At 40.0% G+C, this 26902-nt stretch overlaps 3 protein-coding genes across 27 annotated transcripts; 2 read left to right on the top strand and 1 right to left on the bottom strand.

Annotated features, from left to right (window-relative positions):
- The first annotated feature begins 271 nt into the window (after window positions 1–271).
- On the top strand, window positions 272–10871 carry cse1l (CSE1 chromosome segregation 1-like (yeast)). The gene is made up of 25 exons (XM_027176439.2): window positions 272–429; window positions 1300–1390; window positions 1481–1623; window positions 1742–1843; window positions 3013–3158; window positions 3419–3509; window positions 3622–3729; window positions 3816–3908; window positions 4255–4422; window positions 4563–4692; window positions 4821–4886; window positions 5032–5234; window positions 5377–5461; window positions 5550–5611; window positions 5824–5960; window positions 6224–6327; window positions 6459–6556; window positions 6978–7128; window positions 7423–7631; window positions 8026–8123; window positions 8219–8304; window positions 8396–8477; window positions 8796–8942; window positions 9236–9467; window positions 10249–10871. The coding sequence occupies exons 2-25, from the start codon at window positions 1306–1308 to the stop codon at window positions 10336–10338; spliced, it is 2916 nt and encodes a 971-aa protein (XP_027032240.2). The 5' UTR covers window positions 272–429; window positions 1300–1305; the 3' UTR covers window positions 10339–10871.
- Window positions 10872–11450: 579 nt separating this feature from the next.
- On the top strand, window positions 11451–26585 carry LOC113661867. 2 transcript variants are annotated; one of them, XM_027176350.2, is made up of 5 exons: window positions 11451–11604; window positions 24611–24669; window positions 24817–25134; window positions 25241–25543; window positions 25728–26585. In XM_027176350.2, exons 1-5 carry the CDS (start codon window positions 11588–11590, stop codon window positions 25997–25999), a joined length of 969 nt encoding a protein of 322 aa, XP_027032151.2. In that variant the 5' UTR covers window positions 11451–11587; the 3' UTR covers window positions 26000–26585. The 2 variants fall into 2 exon arrangements, with proteins under 2 accessions (XP_027032151.2, XP_027032152.2); XM_027176351.2 differs by lacking the exon at window positions 11451–11604 and adding an exon at window positions 23590–23710.
- On the bottom strand, window positions 17374–23523 carry LOC125139265. 24 transcript variants are annotated; one of them, XR_007138365.1, is made up of 4 exons: window positions 23462–23523; window positions 21325–21479; window positions 18388–21100; window positions 17374–17939 (listed from the first exon to the last, which is right to left on the bottom strand). XR_007138365.1 is itself a non-coding variant. In XM_047802624.1 (3 exons), the coding sequence occupies exons 1-3, from the start codon at window positions 22856–22858 to the stop codon at window positions 17804–17806; spliced, it is 897 nt and encodes a 298-aa protein (XP_047658580.1). In that variant the 5' UTR covers window positions 22859–23352; the 3' UTR covers window positions 17374–17803. The 24 variants fall into 24 exon arrangements, 1 of the variants encoding a protein (XP_047658580.1); XR_007138348.1 differs by lacking the exon at window positions 23462–23523 and having other exon boundaries at window positions 18388–18485; window positions 18566–21100; window positions 21325–23355; XR_007138356.1 differs by lacking the exon at window positions 23462–23523 and having other exon boundaries at window positions 17374–17866; window positions 18388–18485; window positions 18566–21100; window positions 21325–23355.
- Window positions 26586–26902: the final 317 nt, after the last annotated feature.

Here is a 26902-nt window from a genome sequence, read left to right as displayed (position 1 = left end):
ACACAGTTTTTGAAACGGGGAGGGGGGGTTTGGAGATGTCATTCTGGCCTGTCTTCAAAATTTGAGAGCCCTGTATTTACCAAATGTAAATATGAAAACTGCTATTTAAATATTGTAGGTGAAAGTAATTTCGATTAAATCATTATTTTTTTTATAGGTAAATGAAATTATCTTTATTTTATTTAAAGTGCACAACATAGGATATGGCTATGATCTGGTTTTAAACACCCTATCTAGTGCACTAAGGTGCCTGGGATTGGGATTGGGCGCAATGGTGTTGGATACGGGGCCGCGCTAGTGTCACATTGCGCGTGCGCCAAGTCGTGACCGCGTAGTTGTCTGAGACATTTGAAAGCGGTTGAAGTTTGTGCATCACTTCGGCCACCGCTAATCACAGTACTTTCTCAAAAAAAGATAATAAAGAATACGGTAAGTCAATAACCGTTGTTTTTTTAAATACATGTTTTTTTTAGGGTTAATATAACCTTCCTTTCTCAAATTCAATGTAACTCGTGTGTAATTTTTAAAAACCGTGTTACAAGTTAGCTGACGGTTTGAAAGGTAAAAGCTAACGGTGCTAGCTAGTAGCGTTAGCTTAGCTTAGCATCAATTTCAGAGCGTTTTCCCTGTGCTAGCTAGTAGCGTTAGCTTAGCTTCAATTTCAGAGCGTTTCCTTGTTGTATATTTGTAGTTATTAGGCTAAAATTCAGGCGAATATATCACAATAATGTGCACAGCTTGAGCAAGCTTTTTTTTAAGGCTTTCTTGATAAACTAAGCAAAGTAACAACCTTAGCTAGTTCAGCTAAGCGGTTACCATGGTTCCTTTGCGGATGAATTAGTAACACTAATTGAATGCAGTAGTGTTTGGGGAATTAGTTAAATATAGGAGTTAGCTTTCAGATCAGGATAGGTTATAAGTGTTAGCCTGGTGATGTGAGGTGGCTCTGATGAAGCATGCTGGGGCTGAGATACTAAACCAACCCGGAGGAGTTAAAGGCCTTGCACATGCACTAATGCTCTAATCACATCTAGCTTACAAACATCTAAATCCAAACGTCGGGGGTTTAGTATTACGTAGGGGATTCTACTGTAATAAATGCCTATTTTGCTGGTGGAAATGTCTACTGAAACATAACTGTGTTGTGATGTTGATTAATCTCTCTTACAGGCCATAACAGCAGTCAGTAATCAAATCAAATGCAGCAGTCGTATCAAGATGGAGACCTAGCTAGTTCTGCATGAGTTCATGGGTCATAACTATTCATTAACCTTACTGTTCCTTTTCTGACTTCTCCAGCTTAACATGGAGCTAAACGACACCAACCTCCAAACTCTGACTGAGTATTTGCGGAAAACACTAAACCCTGATCCGCTTGTCAGGCGTCCAGGTATAATTTCGCTACATGAACATTAAATGAACATTGTTGTTGTGAACCATAACTAGTGTATGCTTCATGAAGATTTGGTCTTTTCTGCAGCCGAGAAGTTTCTAGAGTCGGTGGAGGGAAATCAGAACTACCCCATCCTGTTGCTGACGACGCTCGAGAAGTCCCAAGACGACGTGATCAGAGTTTGTGCAGCAGTCACCTTTAAGAACTACATTAAGAGGAACTGGCGTATAGTGAGTCCGAGCTGTGCTTCTGAAATTCTCTTTGTCGAGAGGATCGAATATGCTTACAAGCTCTGGGTATGTTTAGAGCATTCGTCATGTATGTTTGTGTTTTTTCTTTTCTTTTTAGATTGAAGATGAGCCCAACAAAATCTCAGATCCTGATCGGACAGCTATCAAGGCCAACATTGTGAATTTGATGCTATCCAGCCCAGAGCAAATACAGAAACAGGTATCAGTATGTTCTGTCCATGTAATACACTCGGTTTCTTTATTGCTGAAAATGAAGCAAGTTAAAGTTCGGTTTATCCAAAAAAAAAAGAAATATTTCTTTACCAAATTTAATCATGGTTCATGCTTTTGGAGTTTTGCACTGGAGCTTTGATGTTAATGTTACTATGGGATTGCGCACCCAGCTGAGCATCAGGCAAATACATTTTTCCCCCAAAATTTGATGTGTTTAAGAACTTTCATACTGGCTTGCTTGACTGGTTCAGGTAAGGGCACAGTATAAATTAAATGGTGGGGCCAACTTAAGTTCCGGTGTGCTTGTTTTTCATGTTTTTCTTGGCTAAGCTATGTTTATATATTTGTGTGTGTGTGTGTGTATATATAATAATTATATAGGGGGGAAGCAACAACTAATTAGCAGCTAATAATATAGCAGCAAACAACAAATAAGACACTACTTATGGGCATTACAGACTATAGAATCAAATTGAAACCTCTTCTGATAATCCTCTTCTTTTTCATTTTCAACAAAGGAAGAAATGTTTTGACTATGAGCTATGGTGTCTTCTCATCTCATGAACAGATGTTATTTGAGTCTGAATAGCATCTTCGTTTTCGTCTTGAGGATTGCATGTTGCACTAGTTATAACAGTTTAGTTAGCTTAGTCACTTTTGTCATATCCTTTAATAATATGATTCTCAGCCTTGGTTCAGTGATAGACCCCAGGCACAAAAATATGTTATTATATAATTCTAATGTATGATCATGTATTGTTTGTAGTATATTATACTACATGTTTTCACAAAGCAAAAAGTGTCCATTTTTGTTCTGTATTAGATTTTATATAATTGCCTGCTTCTTTTGTGGAAAACGTGGCCAGTATTTTAAGTATAATTGTGTACATGTGGTGAATTGGATGATGGATTTGCAATTGTGTGTGTATCATTTTATTTATTTATGGGGGGGGGACTATGTGTTAGTGACTTTCATGAGCTAAGTGGTTTCCTTTATTTCTCTATAATGAAATGCATTTAGGCTGATATATATAATATAGTGTGCGTGTGTGTTTTTGTTAATGTTTAACATGCAGCAGTTTCGGTCTGGCAGTGATTTTTTTCGAGTGCTTCACTATGAGTAGCTGTAGCTTTGACCCTGTTGCTTTTCCTCAGTTGAGCGATGCTATCAGCATCATTGGGCGAGAAGATTTCCCTCAGAAGTGGCCTGATCTCCTCACAGAGATGGTGACACGCTTCCAGAGCGGAGATTTTCACATCATCAATGGTGTGCTTCGTACTGCTCACTCACTTTTTAAACGGTATGTCAGAACTCCATTCTACCATCACTTTGTAAAGTGCACTTTTCCAAAGCGTGCTAAACAGCCTCGGCTGGAGAAAGTGGTCCGATGACTTGGTGATTGGTCAAGAAGTCATAGCTTCTGGCTTTTATCTGATTGCATCTGCTGCTCTTCCCCAGAAAAAGACATTTGATCTCTTGCTCCCTTTATAGTCATCAACTCATTTTAGCAGCTTGGCTAATGGTGGATGCAGGCATCTGTTAAATATCTTTCTCTGTCAGGTATCGGCATGAGTTCAAGTCTAATGAGCTGTGGCAAGAGATCAAATTGGTGTTGGACACTTTTGCCCAGCCTCTTACCGAGCTTTTTAAGGTAATTGCACAGCGCAATTTTTTTATTTATTTATTTATTTACCCCTTTATCTCTAGCTGTTCTGTTAAAGTGGAAACGTTCACAGCACTCACCTTTTTTCCTCCACTTATAGGCTACAATTGACCTCTGTCAGACTCACGCTACAGACGTTAACGCTTTGAGAGTCCTCTTTTCCTCTCTGACACTTATATCAAAGCTGTTCTACAGTCTAAACTTCCAGGTATGACACCTTTACTAAATTTTAGGGCAGTACCTGTTGCATACAATCGTCTGCTTATACATTGTCTTCCTCTACCTTGTGTCTAGGATCTTCCAGAGTTCTTTGAAGACAACATGGAGACCTGGATGACACACTTTCACAATTTATTAACCTTGGATAACAAGCTCTTACAAACTGATGTGAGTCTGTGTTTCTCGTCTACTCAAAACATTGACATCATCGTGCTTGTTTGCTTATAAGGGAAAACACTTGAGTATGCACCTTTCACTAAAGTATGGGCGCTCCGTGCCAATTTTGTCTCGTTATCTACCCATATATTTTGGGAGACGTTCAGTAAACAAGAGAACCGTAGGGATGTCTACTGAGATTTAAATTTCATTATTAGATCATTATATAATAACCAAGGTAACATGATATAGGCTGTTATGATTTTAAGGTATTTTACCAGAGCTTGCTGTGTGGGTGCTTTATTTTTTAATTATTATTATTTATAAGAATTTGTACCGTAATTTGTTCATGTTTCAGGATGAGGAGGAAGCTGGTCTCTTGGAGCTGCTGAAATCTCAGATCTGCGATAATGCCGCTCTTTATGCTCAGAAGTACGACGAGGAGTTTCAGCCCTACTTGCCTCGCTTTGTCACAGCCATCTGGAACCTGCTCGTCACCACGGGGCAAGAGGTCAAATATGACTTGGTGAGTTACAGTTCTGGATTAGCTTTGGATCCTAAATGTTAGCCAACTCATTGTCTAGCCTTTACTCAGCAGATCGGAATGATTTATCCTGCTCAGTGAGTTCTCCTGTGAAACATGGGGATTATTTTTGGCTTCCACAGCTTGTGAGCAATGCTATCCAGTTCCTGGCATCGGTGTGTGAGAGGCCACACTACAAACATCTGTTTGAAGATCAGAATACTCTCACCAGCATCTGTGAAAAGGTCATCGTCCCCAACATGGAATTCAGAAGTATGTGCGGCATTTTCTGGGTTTTTTTTCTTTTCTTTTTTCTTTTTTTTTTTAGTATTACTTTGCCTTTGCATATATTTTGCTTTGTTGCCTTTGTAATCAGTGTGTGTTTAACGACGTTCGGTCAGGTGCGGATGAAGAGGCATTTGAGGACAATTCAGAAGAGTATATTATAAGAGACCTTGAAGGCTCAGGTATGAACTTGTTTAAGGTCCTCCATGAACGGAAACTTGTATTAAATACCGTTTAATGATGCGCTTAGGTGTGTTATTTTATATACACCTTTATGTATATACATTTAAATTTTAAGAACCATGACGGCACATTTTTTCTTTTCAGACATTGACACAAGGCGTCGCGCTGCCTGTGACCTGGTGCGAGGGCTCTGTAAGTTCTTTGAGGGCCCAGTGACAGCCATTTTCTCCGGCTATGTAAACTCCATGCTGAACGAGTACTCCAAGAACCCAGCAGTGAACTGGAAGCACAAAGATGCCGCAATCTACCTTGTAACATCTCTGGCATCCAAAGCCCAGACACAAAAGGTTAGGATTTTATTAGTCCTTTAATTTGTGCAGAAGTCTCTGTGGAACCATTATAAAACAACCTTTATAATGCTGATTATTAGATTGACTTAAGGGAGAGAAGAAAAAAAAGTTGTTTTATTAAGGCTTTGCTTTTGAGCAGCATGGGATTACCCAAGCCAACGAGCTGGTGAACCTGACTGAGTTCTTTGTGAACCATATTCTACCAGACCTGAGGTCTCCCAATGGTAAATAGGTTTCACTTATTAATCCAGATTAATATAGCTGCACTGTTGGAGTTACAATAACACAGATTTTGGTCTGTTCTATTTACAGTGAATGAGTTTCCTGTCTTAAAAGCGGATGCTATTAAATATGTCATGACCTTCAGAAGTCAGGTATGTACTGGTTTGCCTTTTTGTTACATTGTACTCTATTTGTAATTGTTTTTTTGTTTTTTTTCCCCCAAGCTTTGTGTTTGTGGTTGTGTGTTTGACGGCGTCACACACGAATGCCACCACTTACGTGTCCGTAGCAATTGAAGTGATTGCATCTGTCTCAGGTAACCGGGTGATAATTTAACCTTGTTTATTTCATCTGGACCTCTCAGCTTCCCAAGGAGCAGCTGCTCGAGACTCTTCCTCTGCTGATTACTCACCTGAGTGCCGAGAGCACAGTACAGCACACCTACACAGCTCACGCTTTAGAGCGCCTCTTCACCATGAGGGGTGCCAACAATTCCACACTGTGAGTGCTGCCAAATTCCCACCTCATCTAGAACACCATAGAACCGTTTATATGCACGTAACATTTTCCGGTTTGGATCGTTCTTATTATTTAGTATACGTCTACGCCTACTGAACCTACTGAAGACTTGTCGTTTATTACATCTGATATGTGTTTTTTTTTTTTTTTTTTTGAATATTAATGGCGTTTAGTTATCGATAATGGCAACATTCATGCATGGTCCTAAATTAATGTTCTTGTTCATCCCCCACTTTACACTTTAGCTTCTCAGTTGCTGAGATTGCACCGTTCACAGAGCAGCTCCTCAACAACTTGTTCAATGCTCTGGCATTACCTGGCTCATCAGAGAATGAGTACATCATGAAAGGTGTCTCCAGTTTGGATAACACACACAGCTTGCTTTTTCTGAATTTGTGGGATACATTTGTTGTGCATGTAATAGTTTTCTTCATATTTATTTGTAAACTGACGTTAGTTCTTATTTGATGTGGTTTACAGCCATCATGCGTAGCTTCTCGCTTCTCCAGGAAGCCATCGTTCCCTACATCCCTACACTGATTGGCTCACTCACTCAGAAGCTCCTTTTAGTCAGCAAGGTAAGAAAATCACGTGTGCAGTCTTAGACAGCTGAAGAACAAAAATGGAATGGTTGTCCACAGTGTCCAGTCTGACAGCCCCTGTCTCTAGTCATGACCGTGGACACGCAGACGGGACGCAGAATAAACGCCGTCCAATAAAGGGGACATTTCCCAAGGAGGACTTGGTCCTAAAGGCAGGATGGTACATTGTTTTAAGTGAATGTGCAGATAAAAAAAATCTGTAAAGCCAAGTAGTAAGCTCTAAATGTGTAATAAAGCAATGGTAACCTCTTTAGTGTGTTGTTTACAACTGCTAAATCTGTGGAGCGTTAATATTTGTCTGATTATAAAAAATTCCAAGAAAAGTATTCAAGATTGGTTGCAGATTTTTAAAATTTAATTTCAGTCTCGTAAAGAGTCGACACTGTTGTTTTTCCAGAATCCCAGCAAGCCCCATTTCAACCACTACCTGTTTGAGTCACTGTGCTTGTCCATCCGGATCACCTGTAAGGCAAACCCTGTGACTGTGGGCAGCTTTGAGGAGGCCCTCTTCCCCGTATTCACAGAGATCCTTCAGAACGATGTGCAGGGTGCGTAGACGCCACTTCACCAGTCAGCAGTTTCACATTTTAATTCTGACTGCATGCTACATATTTTCTCACCACTAGTAAGCATCCTCAACACACATCTTAGTTTGATTTTTGTAAAACTGAGATTTTGACATCAGGAACACCTCGAGGTAAAGGGACCACAGAATGCCTTCTCTTAGTTTATGAAAATTGCGATGTCTGCTGATGCAGTCGAACGTGTGATGAGAATCAATGCTAATGCCTACAAATAAGGTTTAAGTAAAAGTAAGTCTGTCTCTTATTTGCCCCATGCAGAGTTTGTGCCGTACGTGTTCCAGGTGATGTCATTACTGCTAGAGATCCACACTAATGATATCCCCTCCACCTACATGGCTCTGTTCCCTCACCTACTGCAGCCTGTCCTGTGGGAGCGCACAGGTAACATCCCACCTCTGGTGCGCCTCCTGCAGGCCTACCTAGAGAAAGGAGGAGGCAACATCGCCAGCTCGGCCGCAGATAAGATCGTGAGTGTTTGATTACACGCTATTGATTTGTTTCTGTAGTTTCCAAATAGGGATGAAATCTGAATAATTGCACGTTTGAGAGATGGCATTTAATTACATAAGTGGAAAATACCAAAGTAACAACGAGACGAGAGAACTAAATAAAGGAAAACAACCAGAAACGAGCAACATAAAATCAATTTGATGTGAGCTGGCAATAGATGAAGATCCATTAAAGTAGTAGTTTACAATGAAATATAATACCCTGTCTAGTCAGGTGTGTTAATACAAGAGAGAAACATTGCTACAGCGTCTGAGTCCATTATTGGCTTGTGTAATGTATCAAGACTTCACACACCACCGTGTCGGATTAAAGTGCTGCTTCATGTTTTATCTTCCTGCGTTGCTGCTCCAGCCCGGTCTCCTCGGCGTGTTCCAGAAGCTCATTGCCTCCAAGGCTAATGACCACCAGGGTTTTTACCTGATTAACAGCATAGTGGAGCACATGCCCCCGTGAGTGATCATCACAAACCCTGAAATATACTGTGCAGTTTAGGTTTGTTTGTTTATTTATTTGGTGCTAATTGTTACATTTCTTCCATGACCAGGGAATCAATTAGTCAGTATAGGAAGCAGATTTTCATCCTGCTCTTCCAAAGGTTGCAGAGTTCCAAGACCACAAAGTTCATCAAGAGTAAGTGAAGGGAACACCGCTTAGATGATTCATTCTGCTAAAACTGACACGAGTACAGACTCTTTACCACAATTTCCTGCTTTCTCTACAGGCTTCCTTGTCTTCATTAACCTCTATTGTGTAAAATATGGGGCGATTGCATTGCAGGAGATGTTTGATGACATCCAGCCAAAGTGAGTAATGATGTTTGTTAAACTTGTACCACAAAAAGGTGTTTGCTCACCACTGGTGATCCATGTCGATGAACAGTCCTGATGGTCTGCACTTCTGTTGCAAGTCTTAGTTCTAAGCGTTTTTTTTGTTCCTATTAAAATATTAGGCCACACCCAGACACTTTATTATTATTTTATTATACAAACTGTACCACTTTTTTGTTGGAATTTAATATAACACTCATTTTACGCAAAGATTTGAATTGTATTCCACTTTGTATCTCCTTGTGACTTTGAGGCTGAAATTAAAGCTGCACTTTTGCTGTTTTTGATTGTCAGGATGTTTGGCATGGTGTTGGAGAAAATTGTGATCCCAGAAGTACAGAAAGTATCAGGGCAGGTGGAGAAGAAGATCTGTGCGGTCGGCATCACCAAAATCCTCACAGAGTGCCCAGCCATGATGGACACGGAGTACACCAAGCTGTGGTAAGCTAACGGTGGTGTTTTTTGACGTCGACTTGTGTACAAAGTGTCCTAAAGCTCAAACTAATTCTAGGCAAAATATATCAATTCTGCAAAAATACATAATACAGAGAAAATGTGTAGAGGATAAGAATGAGCGTGTTAAGCCCTGTGGTTTGAATGAATGAATAAATAAATAAATAAATAAAAGTACATGCCGTTTTGTGTAATTGGTTCGAGACTCTAGTTGTAAGTACTTTAGTTTTTCTTCTTCCAGTTGTGGTCTACCTCTGTAAACACTTAATGTCTTGCTTTAGGCCACTTGTACTCCAAGCCCTAATCGGTTTGTTTGAGTTGCCTGAGGACGACAGCATCCCTGACGACGAGCACTTCATCGACATAGAGGACACACCGGGTTACCAGACTGCCTTCTCTCAGCTGGCCTTCGCTGGCAAGAAGGAGCACGATCCTATTGGAGATGCTGTGAGCAACCCTAAAATCCTGCTGGCCCAGTCTTTATACAAACTGTCCACAGCCTGCCCTGGGAGGGTGAGTTCTCAATACACATCAGAACCAGGGTCAGATTTTGCTGTTATTATAACTGGGGATGTAGCTATAATAACAGTTTGTCATTCAGTTTCAATCTGACTCGCGTTAAAGCTGTCCAAACCTCAGGGATTCCCGCAGCGCTTTTCAGTTAAGGCGGCCCGCCTAAGCTCGGAAGCCCTACCGCCTTAACTAGGTTGTCCAAAAAAAATAAATAATTCCGCTGCACAAAAGGATATCGAGTGCATCTCGAAGAATAGCGCAGACACGCGCGCCACACGGCCGAAATAAGAGAAAGACGTGGTCCTTCACTGTCTAGAGTATAACTAGCCAGTTGATAAAACGTGTGTCTGCAAAATTTTAAATGTTGTTTTGCACTTTATTTATGTTATTAAAATTTTATATTTAGTGTTAAATAAATAATTGTTAAATGTAGTACAGACTCTGTGGTCTATCTCACAAAGAAGCCCCGCCCATCCGCCAAACCCTAATGCCTTAACTAACAAATTTTCTGCGGTAAACCCTGAAACCTGATATGGATAATGAGCTTATGCATAATCAGTCATGCCTCAAAAGTTTGTCACGATGGAATCAGATTTCATTCATTTAAATATGCATAAACTCTGTGACTGCTGAGTGATTAACACATTTTTTAGACATTGCATTTGAGCATATTTTCTGTACTAAATATGAGAACACACAAACGTAAAGTAATTAAAGTTTTGTGATGGCAAAATTCCATCATAGTTACAAGCCTGTTCTTTTTTTGTCTTTCTTTGGCCAGGTCACGTCCATGCTGAGCACAAGTCTAAATGCTGATGCGTTGCAGTTTCTGCAGAGTTACCTGCAGGCAGCTTCAGTCCAGCTTGTCTAAAACGGATGCTATCTTCACTTCAGCTCTGGAGTCTGTATGCTTTCTGTCCAACGTACCTACAACAGACAACCAGTCGACTTACAACCTCGAGCAACAAAGCTGCATTTTAAAATGGATTGTGACCCAGCAGAAACTAGCAAAGTTACCTGAGTGAAGAAGGGACGCTGCTTTGTTTACGCTGGCTACTTGGTTACTGGTTACAGATTTGTGAGCTAGCATTTTGATCTGACTCTTTGCATCTGTTAACAGTCCAGACATCAATAAAAACAGGACCTCCACAATATCAATCGACAGTCATTTGGAGCTGAAATGACATCTTGGACAACACAAGTGGGATGACATTTGATGTCTAGCGTTCAATGGGATTTTCCATTTAGGTTGGAGTGTTTTTGTTTTTTTTTACTGTATAATTAAGGGTCATTGTGGCACTAAAAAAAGCTCTTTTTCTTTGTTGCATGTCAGTGTTGTCTTTTGTCTGGTCTTAGTTTTAAGGCTCTGTCTAATTGTTAATAAAGAAAGGCACTTGTATAATTGTCATGACTTATCTCTTATTTGCAAAGTATCGCGATGCTTATCAACGACTGTTCTTCATCTCTGTGCCATATTAACCATAAGCATGACTTTATTAAGGTATTCAGTTTTATACCACAGCTCAGCTGAATGGTCAGTATGTGGGGGTTATTTATTTAAAATGTTTAACAGCACGGGTGTGTCTTCTATAATAGCATGATCCCTTGTGTGTATTCGTCTAGCGTCAGATTGGATAAGCTTTATTAGTGTTGTCAACACATTTAATTTATTTTTTATTACAAAAAAACAGGAACCACACCTGCTGGTCCCTTGATCTAGTTTTCCGGTTGACTCTGGTATGGTTTCCGCTTCGTTGAAATGTTAGCCCTGCACCCACACCACATCCTGTTCTGACCGTGTTCTCAGAGTAGCTATTTGACTATTATGCTAAAGAACTGGCATTATCTGGGCGTATTAGAGCAGAGAAAACAAAATAAGAAAGGCACAATATAAGACACGGAGCTGTGTTATGAGAAAGCATCATTGTTAGGTGCTTTCAGACCAGCAGAGGTCACTGTGCTTGTGGGGTATGTAGGGGCTGCATTTCAGGCATTTCCTGTTTTTTTTGTTTGTGGCTGTTTCACTTTGGGCTGAGCTGCAAGCCACAGCAGCAGTTTGGTGGACGCTCCACATCTCTCAGTCTTTACTTGCGGCTCCCAACACACTTTTTTTTCTTCCCATGAAGAGAATCAAGAGGTAAGAGGATTGATCTTTTTATGCGAGTGGTTGGTTTTCTAGATGTAGTGAAGGTGTAACACTGAGTCATTACAGCATAATCTGCATTAAAGTATATTCTCTGCATCCCTGTGCATCACTCTGTGTATTGAATGATTTAACACAGTAGAATTATGTAGGGCTCTAAATCTCAAAGATGTGAGCGATAAAAGGATGTTATATTGTATCACAAATGAAACTGATTTGTAGGTAGATACGTTGGGCCCAGGGGTGACTAGATAGATATATTGAGACCCATCTCATATACTGTTAAGTAAACTATTATCACCTAGTGAAAATTAAAATTGTAAATGATATCAGCATTCTGAAATTAGTTTGCAAATATGTTTGTAAATTTGGCCTCTCCGTTGTTTTTCTGGTATGATGACTATGATGTGGCCAAATTTTTTATAAATTTCTTGATCCCCACTATTCCCACTAGTAACAAAGTACACCAAATGAATCTACAACAGAATTACGTTGGGCAGACGGCCATTGTTTCAACAGGCCATCAACGTTTCAGATTACATTTCAACAGGCCATCAAGTCAGTCAAGTGCTGCTGAAAAAAGCAGTAACTGTCTTTGGATCAAGCATAATGACCCCAATTGGGCAGCAAGGTAGAGACAGATGGTATGCAGTTAGATAGAAGGATGCCCCTGTGATGCAGAGCCCATCAGGGATATGGAAGGAGGGTGTACCTGGGATGCTGGGTACACCGTTAAGCCTTCTAGAGACGTTGTGGGCTTTAATCAATGAACCGTCGATGAACCAGGGTGCCCACCTGATTACCCTCCTTTTTACCACTCCATACCAACTTCTACTAAAAGTAGAGTTTCCTACTAAAGGGATTATCTTGTTAGCTGTACACAAGTAAGCTTTTCCCCCTACATTTAAACATACCAGTGTTGTATTTTGAAACTACATAAATTCAGTGCATTGTAACATTTTAAAGGGTAAATCAGAAAGCCATAATCACACTCATTTAACTGAGACTTAATAAAATAACACATAAAAAAGTTCACAATATGGAAAATAACATTGTTTCATGATTTTTTTTTAATCAAAATTAATTATTTTAGTATTACTATTTAAACTACATTTAGGTTGCATTCTAATGAGAAAAATGACATTTTTTTAGATTTGGCAAGAGTGACATACAGTGGTGCACATGCTGGGCTGTGAAGGTTGTGTGATTACTGGTTTTAATACCATTCATGTGTGAGTATCTGGTGCCTGGTTTGGTCCACCAGCATCCTAGTGCTTTTATAGTCTGCCATAGAAAACCATAGGGAAAAAAAGCGAACAAAAACAAATTGGCAGACACACAGGTTTTATGCTTTTCCAGCTGGTGTCCTTTATGCACAAGCAAAAAAAAAATTTAAATACATTTTTAAAGTTACAGACATTTCAATGTTTTTTTTTCTGGTATGGCGCCCTCGTGTGGAATTTGGTGGGAATTATTTTTTTAAATTCATTTTTATACATGTATATACAACATTTGAGTGTTGAGCTGGACTTCATGCTCGGCATCAACCAAATACTAGAAGCGATCCTTCCTGGACGGAGCAAATGTCAGTCAAAGGGCGGGTCACCCACATAGCATGGAGAGACCTCATTGGCTTCTTAGCTGCCTATCTCTGCCGCACAGGCACTGGTTGGCTCATGCGAGGGCTTGTTTGATTCGTCACATCCTCGACTACAAATCTGACGCGTTTTGAAATTTTGGTATGTGTCCAATGAGACGTAGGAGTCCAACAAAGGGCGGAAGTGAAGCTTCGTGTTCAGTTTCCGGTCAAACACATAATTCTTGTGAAGCGAGCAAAGCGTTTTGGATTAAAAGGATTACATTTTCAAGTTTTTTGGACTCTCGGGGATTTTTACAAGCATTTGTTTTGGAAAATACATTAACATTGGTGACAATGTGAAGAAAGGGAAATTTAAAGACCAGCGTTTAAAAGTGAGTAAACAGATCGAACTAGCGCCACCTAGTTCAATTTTCTATCAAATGTTTAAATTACTATAAATCATATTATGCTGTGTGTGTGCGCTTAATAAAATCCTGAGAGTCTAAGCTTTCAAACAATATATAATTTAACCGTGTATTTAGAGGATTTAATGCTTAAAAGTTACAATGAAGTTACAATGAATTTGATGCATTTTCGCCTCCTAGCGGTCGTGGCTCGGTACCGAGACGTAGGCCTCTAACAGCTATTCCTTACACTGTCTGCACAATTATTGGGTAGGTTGTATTTTTGAGGATTCATTTTATTCTTGAACAAATACTGTGCACTCAGGTAATCCAAAATGTTATTAAACCCCAAACCTGAATATTTAAGGAAGTAAAACTGAGGTTTTGGCTATTTGTCTATTAGACTATTTGTCTACTAACTAGCTATTAGTGACCAATATAGCCACCCTTCTTTTCAATAACATTCATAAACCTTCTATTCATGGAGTCTGTCAGTTTCTTGATCTGTTGACAATTAACTTTTTGTGCAGCAACCTCAGCCTCCCAGGCACTGTTCAGAGAAGTGTTCTGTTTTTCTTTACCGCAAATCTCCCATTTAAAAAGGGCCCGATGGGGTTTACAGTCAGGTGAGGAAGAGGACACTTTTATTATTCTTTCATCTGTTAGGCCTTTACTGGCTAGCATTGTCCTGCATAAAAGTCATAGTCTTCTTTAAAGATGCAGACTTTTACCGTTACTGCTGCTTAAATAAAGCGTCTTTATAAAACTGGCAATAAGTTTGGAAGTTGATTTGAGTATATCTTCAACCCAAAACGGTCCAGCTAGATCATTGTTAATAATACCAGATCATACCGGTAAGCTACCTCCACCTAGCTGGCGCCTGAGTTGAGTGGAGCTCCGTTACTGATCCAGATTGAGGCCCATCCAACTGGACAGTCAAGAGTCGTCATCCTTTTACTAGTAACAGATAAAATGAAAGATTTGCTCAGACTCTGGCAGTTACTTAAAAACTGACTCCAGCCAGGTTCGAACCTATAACGTACACCAACAAAGACCGCAGTATTCTAACTACAACATCACAAAACTCCCCAAAACCACACTGGCACACAAGCTTAAATCAGCCTTGACTCAATATGTGTAAGGGAAAAAACAGACTGGTTATTACAAGGAAACTGACTTAAGTCAGATTTTAACACACCATACACTACAACAGTGCATTACTCACACTACTATGCTATAGAAATTCTAAGATGCATACACCAAAATGCATACCAGAACATATATTTAAAAAAATAAACAAAGCAGAAACCAGAATAATACCAGAATTGAACCAACAACATACAGTATTACAGAGCAATTCTCTAACCACTATGCTATGGAAGCATTGTACTGGATGTGGCATGCTGGACTTATATCTTGTGACAACCTCGGACATTGATAGCAGTTTTTGATAGAAAAACTGCATTGATAGAAACTCCATTAGAAGAAGACTGTCCAGAAAACCCCCAGAAGTGCATCTATGACAAACCACGTACTGTACAGTTAGCGTTTTAACCACTGGACTATTGAAGCCTTATACAAGGATTTGTTTTGTTTTAACCAAACTCACCCCAACCCCTATATCAGAACATTACTCATTAAATGAATAATAATAAAAAAGAAACAGTCTGATTAGAACCTACAATGAACAACATGACAGACTGGTGTTCTACTCATTGAGCCACGAAGAAGGTACTTAGGTTGTCGAACTTTAGTCTTGTGACATTCTTGGGCTGTAACACTAAGACAACCCTGCAGGAAATTGAATAAAGCCAGATTTAGCAACATACACATTAAATGTTGGATATTTGTCTTGCATTAAACTTGTACCAGCATAGTTAAATAATAATAATAATAATAATGATAAAAAAAACAACAAAAAAAAAGCCTACTAGTTTAATGCTGGTTGTCAGTAAGAATGCCTGACAGCAGAATTGAACCTACACCAGAAGCAAGGCTCAAACCACTATGCTATGGTGGAACAACATTGACCTAAGCATGTTGGACCAACTTTGTACCACAAAACAAAAAACCTACGGAAACAAAGTAAATCACACGCTGCAAATGACCAGTGTTTTTACCCACTTAAACAATTAAAAAAAGCCAAAAATACTTTTTTTTTAAAAAAGCAAGTGTGCAAACAGTCTTTTTGTGTGTGTTTAAGTCACTCTGTGTTTATGAGAGAGATTAAGCCATACTCTTAATCAGAGTCCTGCATCACCAAGCTCAGGTCAATCACATACAGTGGCAGGGTCAGGGTAGCAGGATCAGAGACAGACACATTTAAGCATGCTGGTGGGATTATGAAGTGTAGATTCCACATGCAATGTGTTCATTAAAGCTAGATTTGTCATTGTCAAGAGTAAATAAAAGGTTGCTGTAATACTCTTGATGACATTTTATTTGTGGATTTTTCTCCAGTAGTTTCTGTAGAGAGACTGGCGATGGACAAAGAAGAATAACCTGCATCCAGAACACCAGGAAAGATTTTTAAGTCAGAGCCTGAATGTTTCAGGGCTGCCATTATGGTAGTGTTATTGCTCATACATGATGTACTTGTTTAATTTGTAAAATACAAGTTTTGTGTGTGTGCGTGTGTATGTGTGTGCAGGTGTTTTTAAAAAATAATGTTTTAAAGATTTGAATGTTTTTCAATTATTTGACTCTGCACCTGTTACTGTCCATTGCACTAGTTTTATTGCTGCAGGGTTTATAATTATGTGACGAGGGCTGTTACTGCTATAGTTCTTTCCTATGTTGAAAAAAGAAAGAACGAAAATAAAGCTTCGTGCTTCAAATAAAGCTTTATCAAAGCAGTGGCTGTTGCTGTTTTTATTAAGGACACAGAGAGAGACAGAGACACTTTTTTTTTTTACATTTACACCACTTTATTTACACAAGTCACATATTATAAAACTTCATGGTGACAAATAAATAAATAAATATGTTAAGATGCTTTCTACATTGAGTAAAACATGGGTGATTAGTTGAACTCTGGTGCAAAGTTCAGTTCTCCTTCCTCCACAGAGCACAAAGCATTCTCCGAACACCACACACATTTAAACACATCAACATCATTTATACTTCTGCAAAAATTAAAATCAATTAAAATTCTTGACTTTATCAGCGTTGTGGCCTCACAGTCAATGTTGTGTGCAATCTGTTTTTTCCAGCTCAGGTATATTGCCATCTTCGCTTGACCGAAGATGAAGTCAACCAGCTAACCCTAACCCTTGGCACCTGAAACTGTGTTTCCTAACATATATAAAACCAAAAAGTAAAACACTGAACAGTAAAATAAACGTAAAAACAACCTTATAATGCTCCGTAAAAACACAAACAGTGACTGTAAACTGCAGATAAAAGCATGAAAAACTGTTTCTTTATGTGAACAAAACAACTTATGTGAAAATGTGCAAAATGGAGCTCTTCATCTTTTAGACAGCACAGTGCTTTTCTATGGCAACAGATTTTTCCAAAACACTGCAAATTTTTAGTTTTTTTTATAGAAATAAAAAAATCAACTAAAATCCTGGACTTTATCATTGCTGTTGTTATCATTAAAACATCGTGGCTGCCTGTCTGCTCTATCTTCTCCTGCACATGTAAATCGCCATTTTTTGCTTGGCTCACAGTGAAATTTAAAAGTTGACATTCTGTTTGTCTCTGTGTGTGTTTTACACCCAGAATAAAAGTTTGCACTAAAGAACGTCTATTAAAAACGTTAAAAACAGTCTGCAGGAGGTTAAAAAGTTTTAATGTGGAGCATTGCGTAAAAGAATGAAAAATCGTCTCACTCTGGAGGCAGAAAGGACACTCATGACTTGTCTCTGAACACAGAACTGAGATAAAAGCGTTGACAGCAATGATGCCAAGCAGGATTCTCCACTGTAGATCTCCAGATCCCTTGGTTAACGGCGGCTTGTACAGTGATCTCCACTGTGGTCGCTCTTCCTCGCCCAACTCCAGGACAGAGCACCATGGTGTGTCGACTCTGCCATGGAGACCTTTAAAAAAAAAAAAAACTTCACACGTTTTCTAAAAACATTTTCCAGAAACCTCATAAAAATTCATATTCATGACATTTTTAAAGTCTAAAAAGTGACCAGTACTTCCCTCTAGGTCTGGAGACAAAGTATGTTCAGGAAAGGGATCATCTTCATCTGGCTGCTCAGTACCTCCACAGAACGCCCTTAGCATTTCCTTTTCCTCTTGTGAGAGGGCAGAGTTCCACCTGTGGAGTAGTTGTGCTACAATGAGTTTAGATCTCACTTTAGATGTGCAGCTACTCTCAGCGTTGTTGAGGTCTGGTCCAACCATATCCACCAGGGGTGGGGGGAGAGGGAGAGAGAGAGAGAGATTTTTGACTTTTAAACTCAGCTTTATTAAATAAGCAATAAATTACAATACAATGTTAAAAACTAGCAGCACTTTATCTTAAAATATGTTTTTTTAGTGTAAAAGGGTGTTAAAAATTAGCTCATCATCATCAATAAAACAGATAACATTTGCATAACACCATTTCAACATAAAAGTGCCCAAATCATTCATTGCTTTAAAAAAATTTAAATCAATTTTGACTCTAGCTTTCACTAGAGCCCTGAAAACAGAAATGGGACTGATCAATCCTGTCTTCTCTATTTTGTTTTTTTGACTCATATAAATGGCCATTTTTGCCTCTCCAACAATAAAATTGATCAGTTCCCATTTCTGTTTTTCTCTTGTTTTATACCCAGCCCCAAAGATAAAACCTACCTGGGACCATGTTTCACTAAAAGAGTCTGCGATGTAAGTCTTTTGCGATGTAAAAAACAGTGAAAAACAGTTTCTGTTTCTGTGCAAAAAGGACAAGTCTTTAAAACATCAGGGTTTAACTTGGAGATTAAAACATTAACCCCCACCGCCACATGTAAAATTCTCCACTGTAAATCACCTGCTCGCTTTCTTAGTGGCAATTTATAAAAAACTCTCCATGTCGGTTTAGTGTCGTCTAAAACCCCCAGCTTGTCCCTCCACACCGTGTCTTTCCTCCCATCCAGCTTTCTTTTGTTTACAGTTTTCACACAACATTTGTATATTTCCTTTCCTTTTGCTTCATAAATTGGTAAAACGTGTCTTTTTTCTGTATCGAGGTACAAACCATTAAAACCATGAAGCTTCGGTAAAAGTTCCAGTTCTGGGAAAGGGTCGCATTTATCGGGTGTTTCGGTCCCTTCGTGGTACTCCTTCAATAGAAGCAGTTCTTCTTTCAATAACTTGTTGATCCATTTGTTGATGTTGTTTTCCATGTCGCAGTGATCGTAGCCCGAGTTCTTTGGCCACTGCTTTCGTGTCCTTGAAGTCTGGTCCTGCAGTGTCCACCAGTCTCCTCAAGGTCGTGAAGTTCTGGCACACCAGGGTTTGTGTGAGGCCTGCAGAAGTGTCTCCGATGTCCAGTCGTCCTCCTCCCACTAATGGCTCTTCTAGGAGCCAATACAGTGACACCGCCGGGCCTTGGGATCCACGTTCAAACAGAGTCCATGTTTTAAATACACTTTTATAAAAAACAGACATGTTAGAAACATTTAAAACACTGGGATCCATTAAAAATAAAGTGCGATCACAATTAAAACCATTGACTTTTTGCAGAATAAAACTCATTAAATCTCTCCATATCAGGGAATCAGACCCGATCAGGTATTTTTGTACAGTTTGAAAACGGAAAGTTGCAATTCTGCTCCGGATATCTACAAGGCCCTGCCCTCCTTCATCCTTAGGGAGGAAGAGAACGCACTGAGGGACCCAGTGTAATTTGTCCCATACAAAATTAACTAATGCTGCTTGAATTTTTTCAACAAGGCCTGTGGGGGGCTCCAGGCAGGCTAAGCGGTGCCACAGTGTAGAGGCTACTAAAATGTTGGCCACCAGCACTCTCCCTCTAAGTGACATATTTGGTTTAAGCCATTCCCATTTTTTTAATTTGCCTTCTATTTTTTCCAATACTCCTTCCCAGTTTTTCTTTTCATCATTTAAAAAGATCCCTAAGTATCTGAAATCTTTTGTCCATTCTAGTCCATTTGTTAATTTTGGTAAGCCGACGGTCCAGTTCCCTACCGCAACGGCTTCACTTTTTTCCAGTTTACCTTTGACGAGGAAACTTGACTAAATTCAGCAACAACATTTTCTAAAACCTTGATATCATTTTGGTTTTGTATTAAAACCATGACATCGTCGGCATATGCAGATAAAACGTGGAGCATTAAAAACAGGAAGAATAAAACCAGTTAAAGACATTCGCAATCTGTGTAAAAACGGTTCGATTGATAGAGTATATAACATACCTGATAGCGAGCAACCTTGTCTGATTCCCCGATTTACATTAAAAGGAGCGCTTAACCCTCTGTTGATCTTGAGTACACTTTCAGCATCCTGGTACATCACCTTTATCATTGCTATAAGACCGGGGTTGAGACCAAAAGCCCCTAGAGTTTCCAGAGGTACTGGTGCTCAACCCTGTCAACAGCTTTTTCTTGATCCAGCGAAATCAGACCAAGATCATTTGCCAATGAGCTAGAGACGTCCAAAATGTCCCGAATCAGAGAAACGTTATCAATGATGGATCTATTGGGTACACAGTAAGTCTGGTCGACGTGAATTATGGAGTCCATAACATTCCTGAGATGGTACGCCAGCGCTTTCGACATTATCTTGTAGTCCGTGCATAATAGTGACACTGGACGCCAGTTCTTGAGGTCTTGCAGATCACCTTTTTTGGGCAGAAGTGTGAGTACGGCCCTCCGGCTGCTCAGGGGTAGACAGCCTTCCTCACAGCTTTCAGTGAGAACTTCTAGCAGGTCTTCCCCCAGTTAATGCCAGAAAAACTTGAAGAATTCCGCTGGCAGGCCGTCTATTCCTGGTGCTTTCCCTCCTGCCATTGTGTTCAGGGCGGCCTGCAGTTCCTCTAGAACCAGCGGGCCATCCAGTGCAGCATTCTCCTCAGGGGGGACCTTCGGGAGCCCTCTGTGAAAAACCTCTAGTAGCTCTTGATTGTCACTGTACTTGTTGTCATACAGATCCCTGTAGAACTTTGTGGCGTACCGTCTGATGTCACTAGTGTGGGTTATGTTTTGACCGTCTGCTGTCCGTAGTGTGTGCATGAGTCTGCTCTGTCCGTTCTTCTTCTCCAGACCGAAGAAGTACCGTGAGGGGGCATCAATCTCATTGACGCCCTTGAAGCGAGAACGGACGAGAGCTCCTTGTGCTTTTGTGCCCAATAGATCCGCCATTAAAGCTTTTTTTTGCCTTGAGGTTCTCAAAATGTCCTCTATTTCCTGTGGACTCAGTCAAGGCCTGGAGTTCCACAATATCTATCTCCAGCTCTCTTAATGACTTGGAAAGACCCAGAGATGAAGAAATCTTCCCATGGTCCCACCATTGTCTATAGGAGGAGAAATCTCTCTTTTCTTTTCTAAAAGAGGTCCAGAAAAATCTAAAAGACTCAATAAAATTAGCATCATTCAGCAAAGAAACATTAAAATGCCAGTATGCACTTCTATGTTTACAATTTGCAATAAAAACTCTACATCTGACTAAAAAGTGATCCGAGAAGCTAACAGGTGTCATTTGGCTAGTTTTAAAAACATTGAAATTATGTTTAAAACAATAAAACCTGTCTAGTCTAGCTAGCGAAATAAAATAGTCTCTGCAATGTACCCGTGTGTATTGTCTCTCGTTCCCGTGTTGCCTTCTCCACACATCTACCAGATCATGGGTTTTTATCAGACGTGTAAGTGTATGCTTCGATGCTGCGTGGGGTTCTGTGTGGTTTCTATCCATCAAATCATTTTGAGTGCAGTTAAAATCTCCTCCTAAAAACAGATAGTCTTTAAAATCACAGCTGGATAAAAGTTCACATAATTTATTTAAAAATAAGACTCGTTCAGGGCCGTTAGTTGGAGCATAAATGTTAATAAATACAAGATTAAAAAGTTCATATTTTGCTTCAACCAACATTAGTCTACCAGCAACAATCTCTTGTGTGGTGTAAGATTCTGGTATGAAATGTTTGGCAAAGAGAATGCCCACTCCAGCGCTTACTGAACTCAGTGAACTTAAAACAACTTCACCTTCCCATTCCATCATCCATCTGGACTCATTTTCTTTGTCACTGTGCGTTTCTTGTAAAAACATCACATCTATGTGTTTCAGTCTCATTAATTCATACAGTTCTGTTCTTTTTTTAACATCCCTTCCTCCACGTAAATTTAAAGAAGCAATGTTAAAATCAGACATGAGATAAAGTATGACATAGAAACAGACTAGCATTACGTCACAGAGTAATAGGTCATGCACTGTCATCCTCATCACACAGCAAATCCTGTCTTGTTTTTGTTACAAGCTTTTTTAAACGATAAACTTCTTGGTGTGTGAAACTTTTATTTTTGTCTCTTATGTTTGTAGCTGAGTCTACAAAACGTTGTCTGTCGGGGAAGTGCTGGTCTATTTTGACTCCCTTCATGTTCTTTGTTTTTTGGAGAAACCTTTTTATCTCCTTAGCTGTGTATGTACCTGCCTGATCCTTAGTGAGTTTGTCCTCATCGCTGTCTGTGTCTGTATTGGTGTCTTGCTCACTGCCCGACTCCATCACTGCTTCTTGACTGTTTACACTTTGTTGTTCTTGTACTGTTTCAACAAGCCCTTTCTTCCTAGTCTGAAGGCCACTACCGCTTGCCTTATACTTTCTTTTGGATCTGACCACAGTGAACCCTGCATCAGCTGTGATCAGATCCGTGTTGTCTTTAGCTACAGACTCCTCGCTACTCTGATGTCCAACCGTCTCTGTGTTTTGTTCTGGATTGTCATTATTAACTTGTGGATTTTCCTTCCCTGTCTCCATCTGTCCTGCTTCTGGCTCATTTGTTTTCTCTTTTCCTTCTTGACCTTCTGTGTTACTGTTTTCTTGTGTTATTTCCTCTTGCCTGTCTGTGTGTACATTGTTTCCCTCACTGTCACGCTTATCTTTTTCTTTCTGTAGTCCTGTCTCCTGACCACCATCAACTTCTTTCTCAGGACAGTTCCTGAACATATGTCCCTCCTGACCACACCCAAAACACTTCAACACTCCAGAAGTTGCAAAAATGACAAATTCTTCCCCATTCACTTTGACTTTGAACACTATGTTCAGGTCTTCATCCCTGTTGTTTAGGATCATATACACAAATCTGCTGTATGACAAAATGTGCTTCATCTCTGGGTCTTTGTAGCCTGTTGTAATTGGCTTTATCTCAGACACCGTTTCCCCAAATCTAGCCAGTTGCAGTAGCTAGCAGTACCTTATTGTCTATGTAGGGGGGAACATTAGACAAAATAACCCTTTTCGAGGGGCTACTGAGGGGAAAAACTTTGATCAATGTGTCTCTGATCACAACTCCATTAGCGACCACAACCTCAACTTTGTGAACTTCGTCTACAAATATCACCACAGCCTTATTCATGCGGCCGGCAGAGACAACGCTCCTACCGCCGATTAGTTTAGCTACTGCTGCGGCGCACTCCTCTACGGTGCACGCGACCGTCGGTAGCAACTTAAACCCATGTTTCCGGGTCAGGTTTGTTAAAGCCATGACGTCGAAAACACGGAAAGTAAAGGCTCGTGCCGACCTCAGCACGAGCCGCTTCAACGCCACACGCACGCACGCACGCACGCGCGCACACGCACGCACGCACGCGCACGCACACACACGCACGCGCACACGCGCGCACACACTACTCACTACACACCACCCTATGCTCACTAAAATCACACAACATACAACATGAAAAAAGCAATAAAGATAGAGTATTCACTCACACCTTCACTACACGCTCACACGCTCCTTCCACACTCACGCGCTCCGTCCGCGCTCACGCATGCGCGCGCGCGCACACACAGAGAGACAGAGACAGAGAGAGAGAGAGAGAGAGAGAGAGAGAGAGAGAGTTTTATTGTGACGTCTCTTTACTTTACAACCACGCTTGGCAAAACAACGGGTTTGACTAAGTGTTGGTGAGAGCACGGAGCAGGTAACTGCAAGTAATTTCAGCGAAAAAACAACATCAGGTGAGTCAGGACTACTTTTAGCATCAAACTACTGTAGCACTTTAACCAGAAAAGCCTTTTATCCATAAAGATAAAAATGTGTCAAACTAGCTTAAAACTACCGGCACTAACAGAGTCGGTCATGTTGCTTATTTCAGCAGTCTCATGGTTTCGTGCAGAGAACAATAGATTTGGCACGAAAAGCTGAAGACATACATCTTATTTTCAGTAACTGACACCATTATAAAACACCGTTTTGTTAACTGTATATTTAGTCGTTAGAGTCCCTTTCTGGTTACACTGCGCATGCGCGAGTGAACTCGTGTTTTGATGAATTAAAAACTAAATAAAGACATGTGGCCTTTTACATTAAGGACCTGAGACGTTTAATAAAATCTTAAGACAGTTAAATGGATAGGAAGGTTTTTTAACGGATTTTTTAATTTTTAAAAATTTGCTTGTGTATAGTGATTGGTGTAACCTGGATAGTTTAATCTGTAGATTTGACACGATACAAAGATACAAAAGTGATACAAACAAGATACAAAGTGCATAATAAAAAATCGAGACTGCCTTCCTCGATATGAATATTTCTCTAGGGAATGAAAATGGTTGTGTAGCTACAACCGTGTTACATGTTGGGTAATTGCATGGATCCCAGTGATGTCATCAGAAACAACTGATTGTGATTTTTTTTTTTTAATACAAACTTGAGTACTCGTGCATCATATCTTAAGAGGTCTGTAGATGTGCCTACAGACAATCAAACTGTAAGCATCAAAAGATGCTTACGCCCTTGATATCTTTCTCATGTAAATATCGTTACCAGTTTTGTACATACAGGGCCTGGGTGAAAGATGTATTGAAAGACTTATTTATTCCCTTTTATAACGTGAAATAACTTCAGTTTTGTCATTGCAGGATAATTGCACAAGAACATATCATAACCAGTATGATGGTCGCAGTCGTCCTCCTGATTGGTAGGTCTCGGTGTACATATGGTATTACGCTTTGCATTAGTACTCAAAACTGTATAGTCAACTATAAGCCCTTCAGTCTTGCTGGTTAATGCCCCTTTACAATGTCATATTACCAATAAAAGAAACATTTTCTCTCTGGTTCTTTAGTTTGTCTGTCAGTGATGCAGTCCCTCGCTTTCCCAGACATATCAGCTGTAGTGGGTGGACCCGTGACTCTTCCATGTACCTGCTCTCTTGAAAAGATTACTTGGACCATCTCCCATCCCATTCAAGCCTCCATTGCTGAATGTCACCATGGGGTATGTGAGATCAAATCAGCCTTTCAGAAAAGATTTTCATTCTTGGGCAATACCAGCAGTGGAAATTTCTCCATAAGCATCAATTCAACACTCTACAACGATCTTGGCTTATACCGCTGCACCTGTAATGGAGAATGCGTTAGTGAAGGAAAACTACAAGTTTATGGTAAGAGTATATAACATGTCTGACAGGCTAGTTTGTGTCAGCTTGACACTAAAATATATCAAAAATAAAATTATAATGCATTATGGAATGTCTTTGCCTCCGTTAGACCCTAGGATTGTGAAGGCTACTGAATGGTCCAACGCCACCCTCCCGTGCTACGGAGACACTCGGCTTGATGCCAAAGATGTACAGTGGAAGAAAGAAGGGAAAGAATTGCTGGAGTACATTTATGCAAAGCCCAATGAAGCCTCAGCAGGCAGATTTTCAGTGTCACAACAAGGCTTTCAGGATGGAGATCTCTCACTCCACATCAGTTCAGTTAACCTGTCTGATGCTGGATTTTACCGGTGTATCTTTCATGGTGAATCTCGTGAGGGAGACCCACGTGCTGTTGTGCTGGAGGTGGAAAGTAAGTTTAATGTAACTGTACTTCATTATTCTTATTTGAAATTATGTAGACTGCTAGTGTGGTTGTGTTTAAGTGGACGCTTCTACATTTTAGGTACTTTTAAATAAATAATAAGTACATTTTTCTCATTCTACAGACATTTCAATGGAAAATCTAAAAGAAATAATAACATTTTTTTCTTTAGAACGCCAACCGGAGCACCAACCACCCACATCTGACAGCCACAAACCGGAGCACCAACCACCCACATCTTACAGCTACCAACAATGTCTAGGCTTAGGGTTAGGATTAGGACTTGGACTAGGACTAGGACTACCACTACTACTGTCCTTTGCTATTAGAATGATTTATATGAGAATATGGAGACAACCCCAAGAGGAGACACCAACCAAACCTGTTCAAGAGGAATGCCCAATGGTCGAAAAGAATTCAAAAATACAGGTTTTCCATGACTAGTTCATACTTAAAGATATGCCACAATAATTTGATAATTTATATAAACAGGATACAAACAGTTTATATTTCGGATGAGAATTTTAACAACATTGCCATGTTGAATTATGTCCTTGCAAAGAAGAAATTTTAAGACCCGACTCACAACACACGTACTGTCATAAGGGTGGCACGGTGGCTTAGTGGTTAGCACGTTCGCCTCACACCTCCAGGGTTGGGGGTTCGATTCCCGCCTCCGCCTTGTGTGTGTGGAGTTTGCATGTTCTCCCCGTGCCTCGGGGGTTTCCTCCCCCGGTCCAAAGACATGCATGGTAGGTTGATTGGCATCTCTGGAAAATTGTCCGGAGTGAATGTGTGTGCGCCCTGCGATGGGTTGGCACTCCGTCTGGGGTGTATCCTGCCTTGATGCCTAAAGACGCCTGAGAAGTTCGGACAAGCGGTAGAAAATGAATGAATGTTAGTTTTTATTATATTCTATTAACATTATTAGGGCGACCCAATGAGCATCATTTAGAATCTATTTTTCTTTTCACCGAGGGTAGAAAATCTTGCTTACATAAATGTATTAAATCTATTTCTTTTCATTTTACATTTACTGTGTTATACCAACTGCAGCACATGTACGACATTATTTACTGTTGTCCTAGAAGGCACATCTGTATTTCCTCTCATTTTAATAGGAACTACTAGTTAAAATAATAACTAACAAGTAGGGGCTTTAATCCATAATACACACATTTAGTTGAGGTGCCCAGGGACAGAGGAAAACGTCAAGTATAATATTCTGCACATGTAAATGTATGAATATATTCAGTTCGGCTCACAAATTCACCCACAAAGAGCCGACTCAAAGAACCGACTCGTCCGCAAACACCACACCAGTTATACATCATAAACATATACCTA

This window comes from Tachysurus fulvidraco, chromosome 2, assembly GCF_022655615.1.
Source record: "Tachysurus fulvidraco isolate hzauxx_2018 chromosome 2, HZAU_PFXX_2.0, whole genome shotgun sequence".
NCBI classification, from domain to species: Eukaryota; Metazoa; Chordata; class Actinopteri; order Siluriformes; family Bagridae; genus Tachysurus; species Tachysurus fulvidraco.
The sequence above is the reverse complement of the archived record's forward strand: the minus strand, read 5'-3'. Positions and strand labels throughout refer to the sequence as shown.

Excerpts from the sequence above, each read along its gene's own strand:
- cse1l (XM_027176439.2), top strand. The coding sequence starts at position 1,306 with ATGGAGCTAAACGACACCAACCTCCAAACTCTGACTGAGTATTTGCGG. Across the intron at positions 3,510-3,621 it reads CTCTTACCGAGCTTTTTAAG|GCTACAATTGACCTCTGTCA; the intron begins GTAATTGCACAG and ends CTCCACTTATAG. Across the intron at positions 8,943-9,235 it reads ACGGAGTACACCAAGCTGTG|GCCACTTGTACTCCAAGCCC; the intron begins GTAAGCTAACGG and ends GTCTTGCTTTAG.
- LOC113661867 (XM_027176350.2), top strand. Across the intron at positions 24,670-24,816 it reads CGCAGTCGTCCTCCTGATTG|TTTGTCTGTCAGTGATGCAG; the intron begins GTAGGTCTCGGT and ends CTGGTTCTTTAG. Across the intron at positions 25,544-25,727 it reads TGTTGTGCTGGAGGTGGAAA|AACGCCAACCGGAGCACCAA; the intron begins GTAAGTTTAATG and ends TTTTTTCTTTAG.
- LOC125139265 (XM_047802624.1), bottom strand. The coding sequence starts at position 22,858 with ATGAAGCACATTTTGTCATACAGCAGATTTGTGTATATGATCCTAAAC. Across the intron at positions 21,480-22,179 it reads ACTCACTAAGGATCAGGCAG|GAGGAGATTTTAACTGCACT; the intron begins GTACATACACAG and ends ATCTGTTTTTAG. Across the intron at positions 17,867-21,324 it reads ACGAGAGACAATACACACGG|GTGGAACTCTGCCCTCTCAC; the intron begins GTACATTGCAGA and ends ACTACTCCACAG.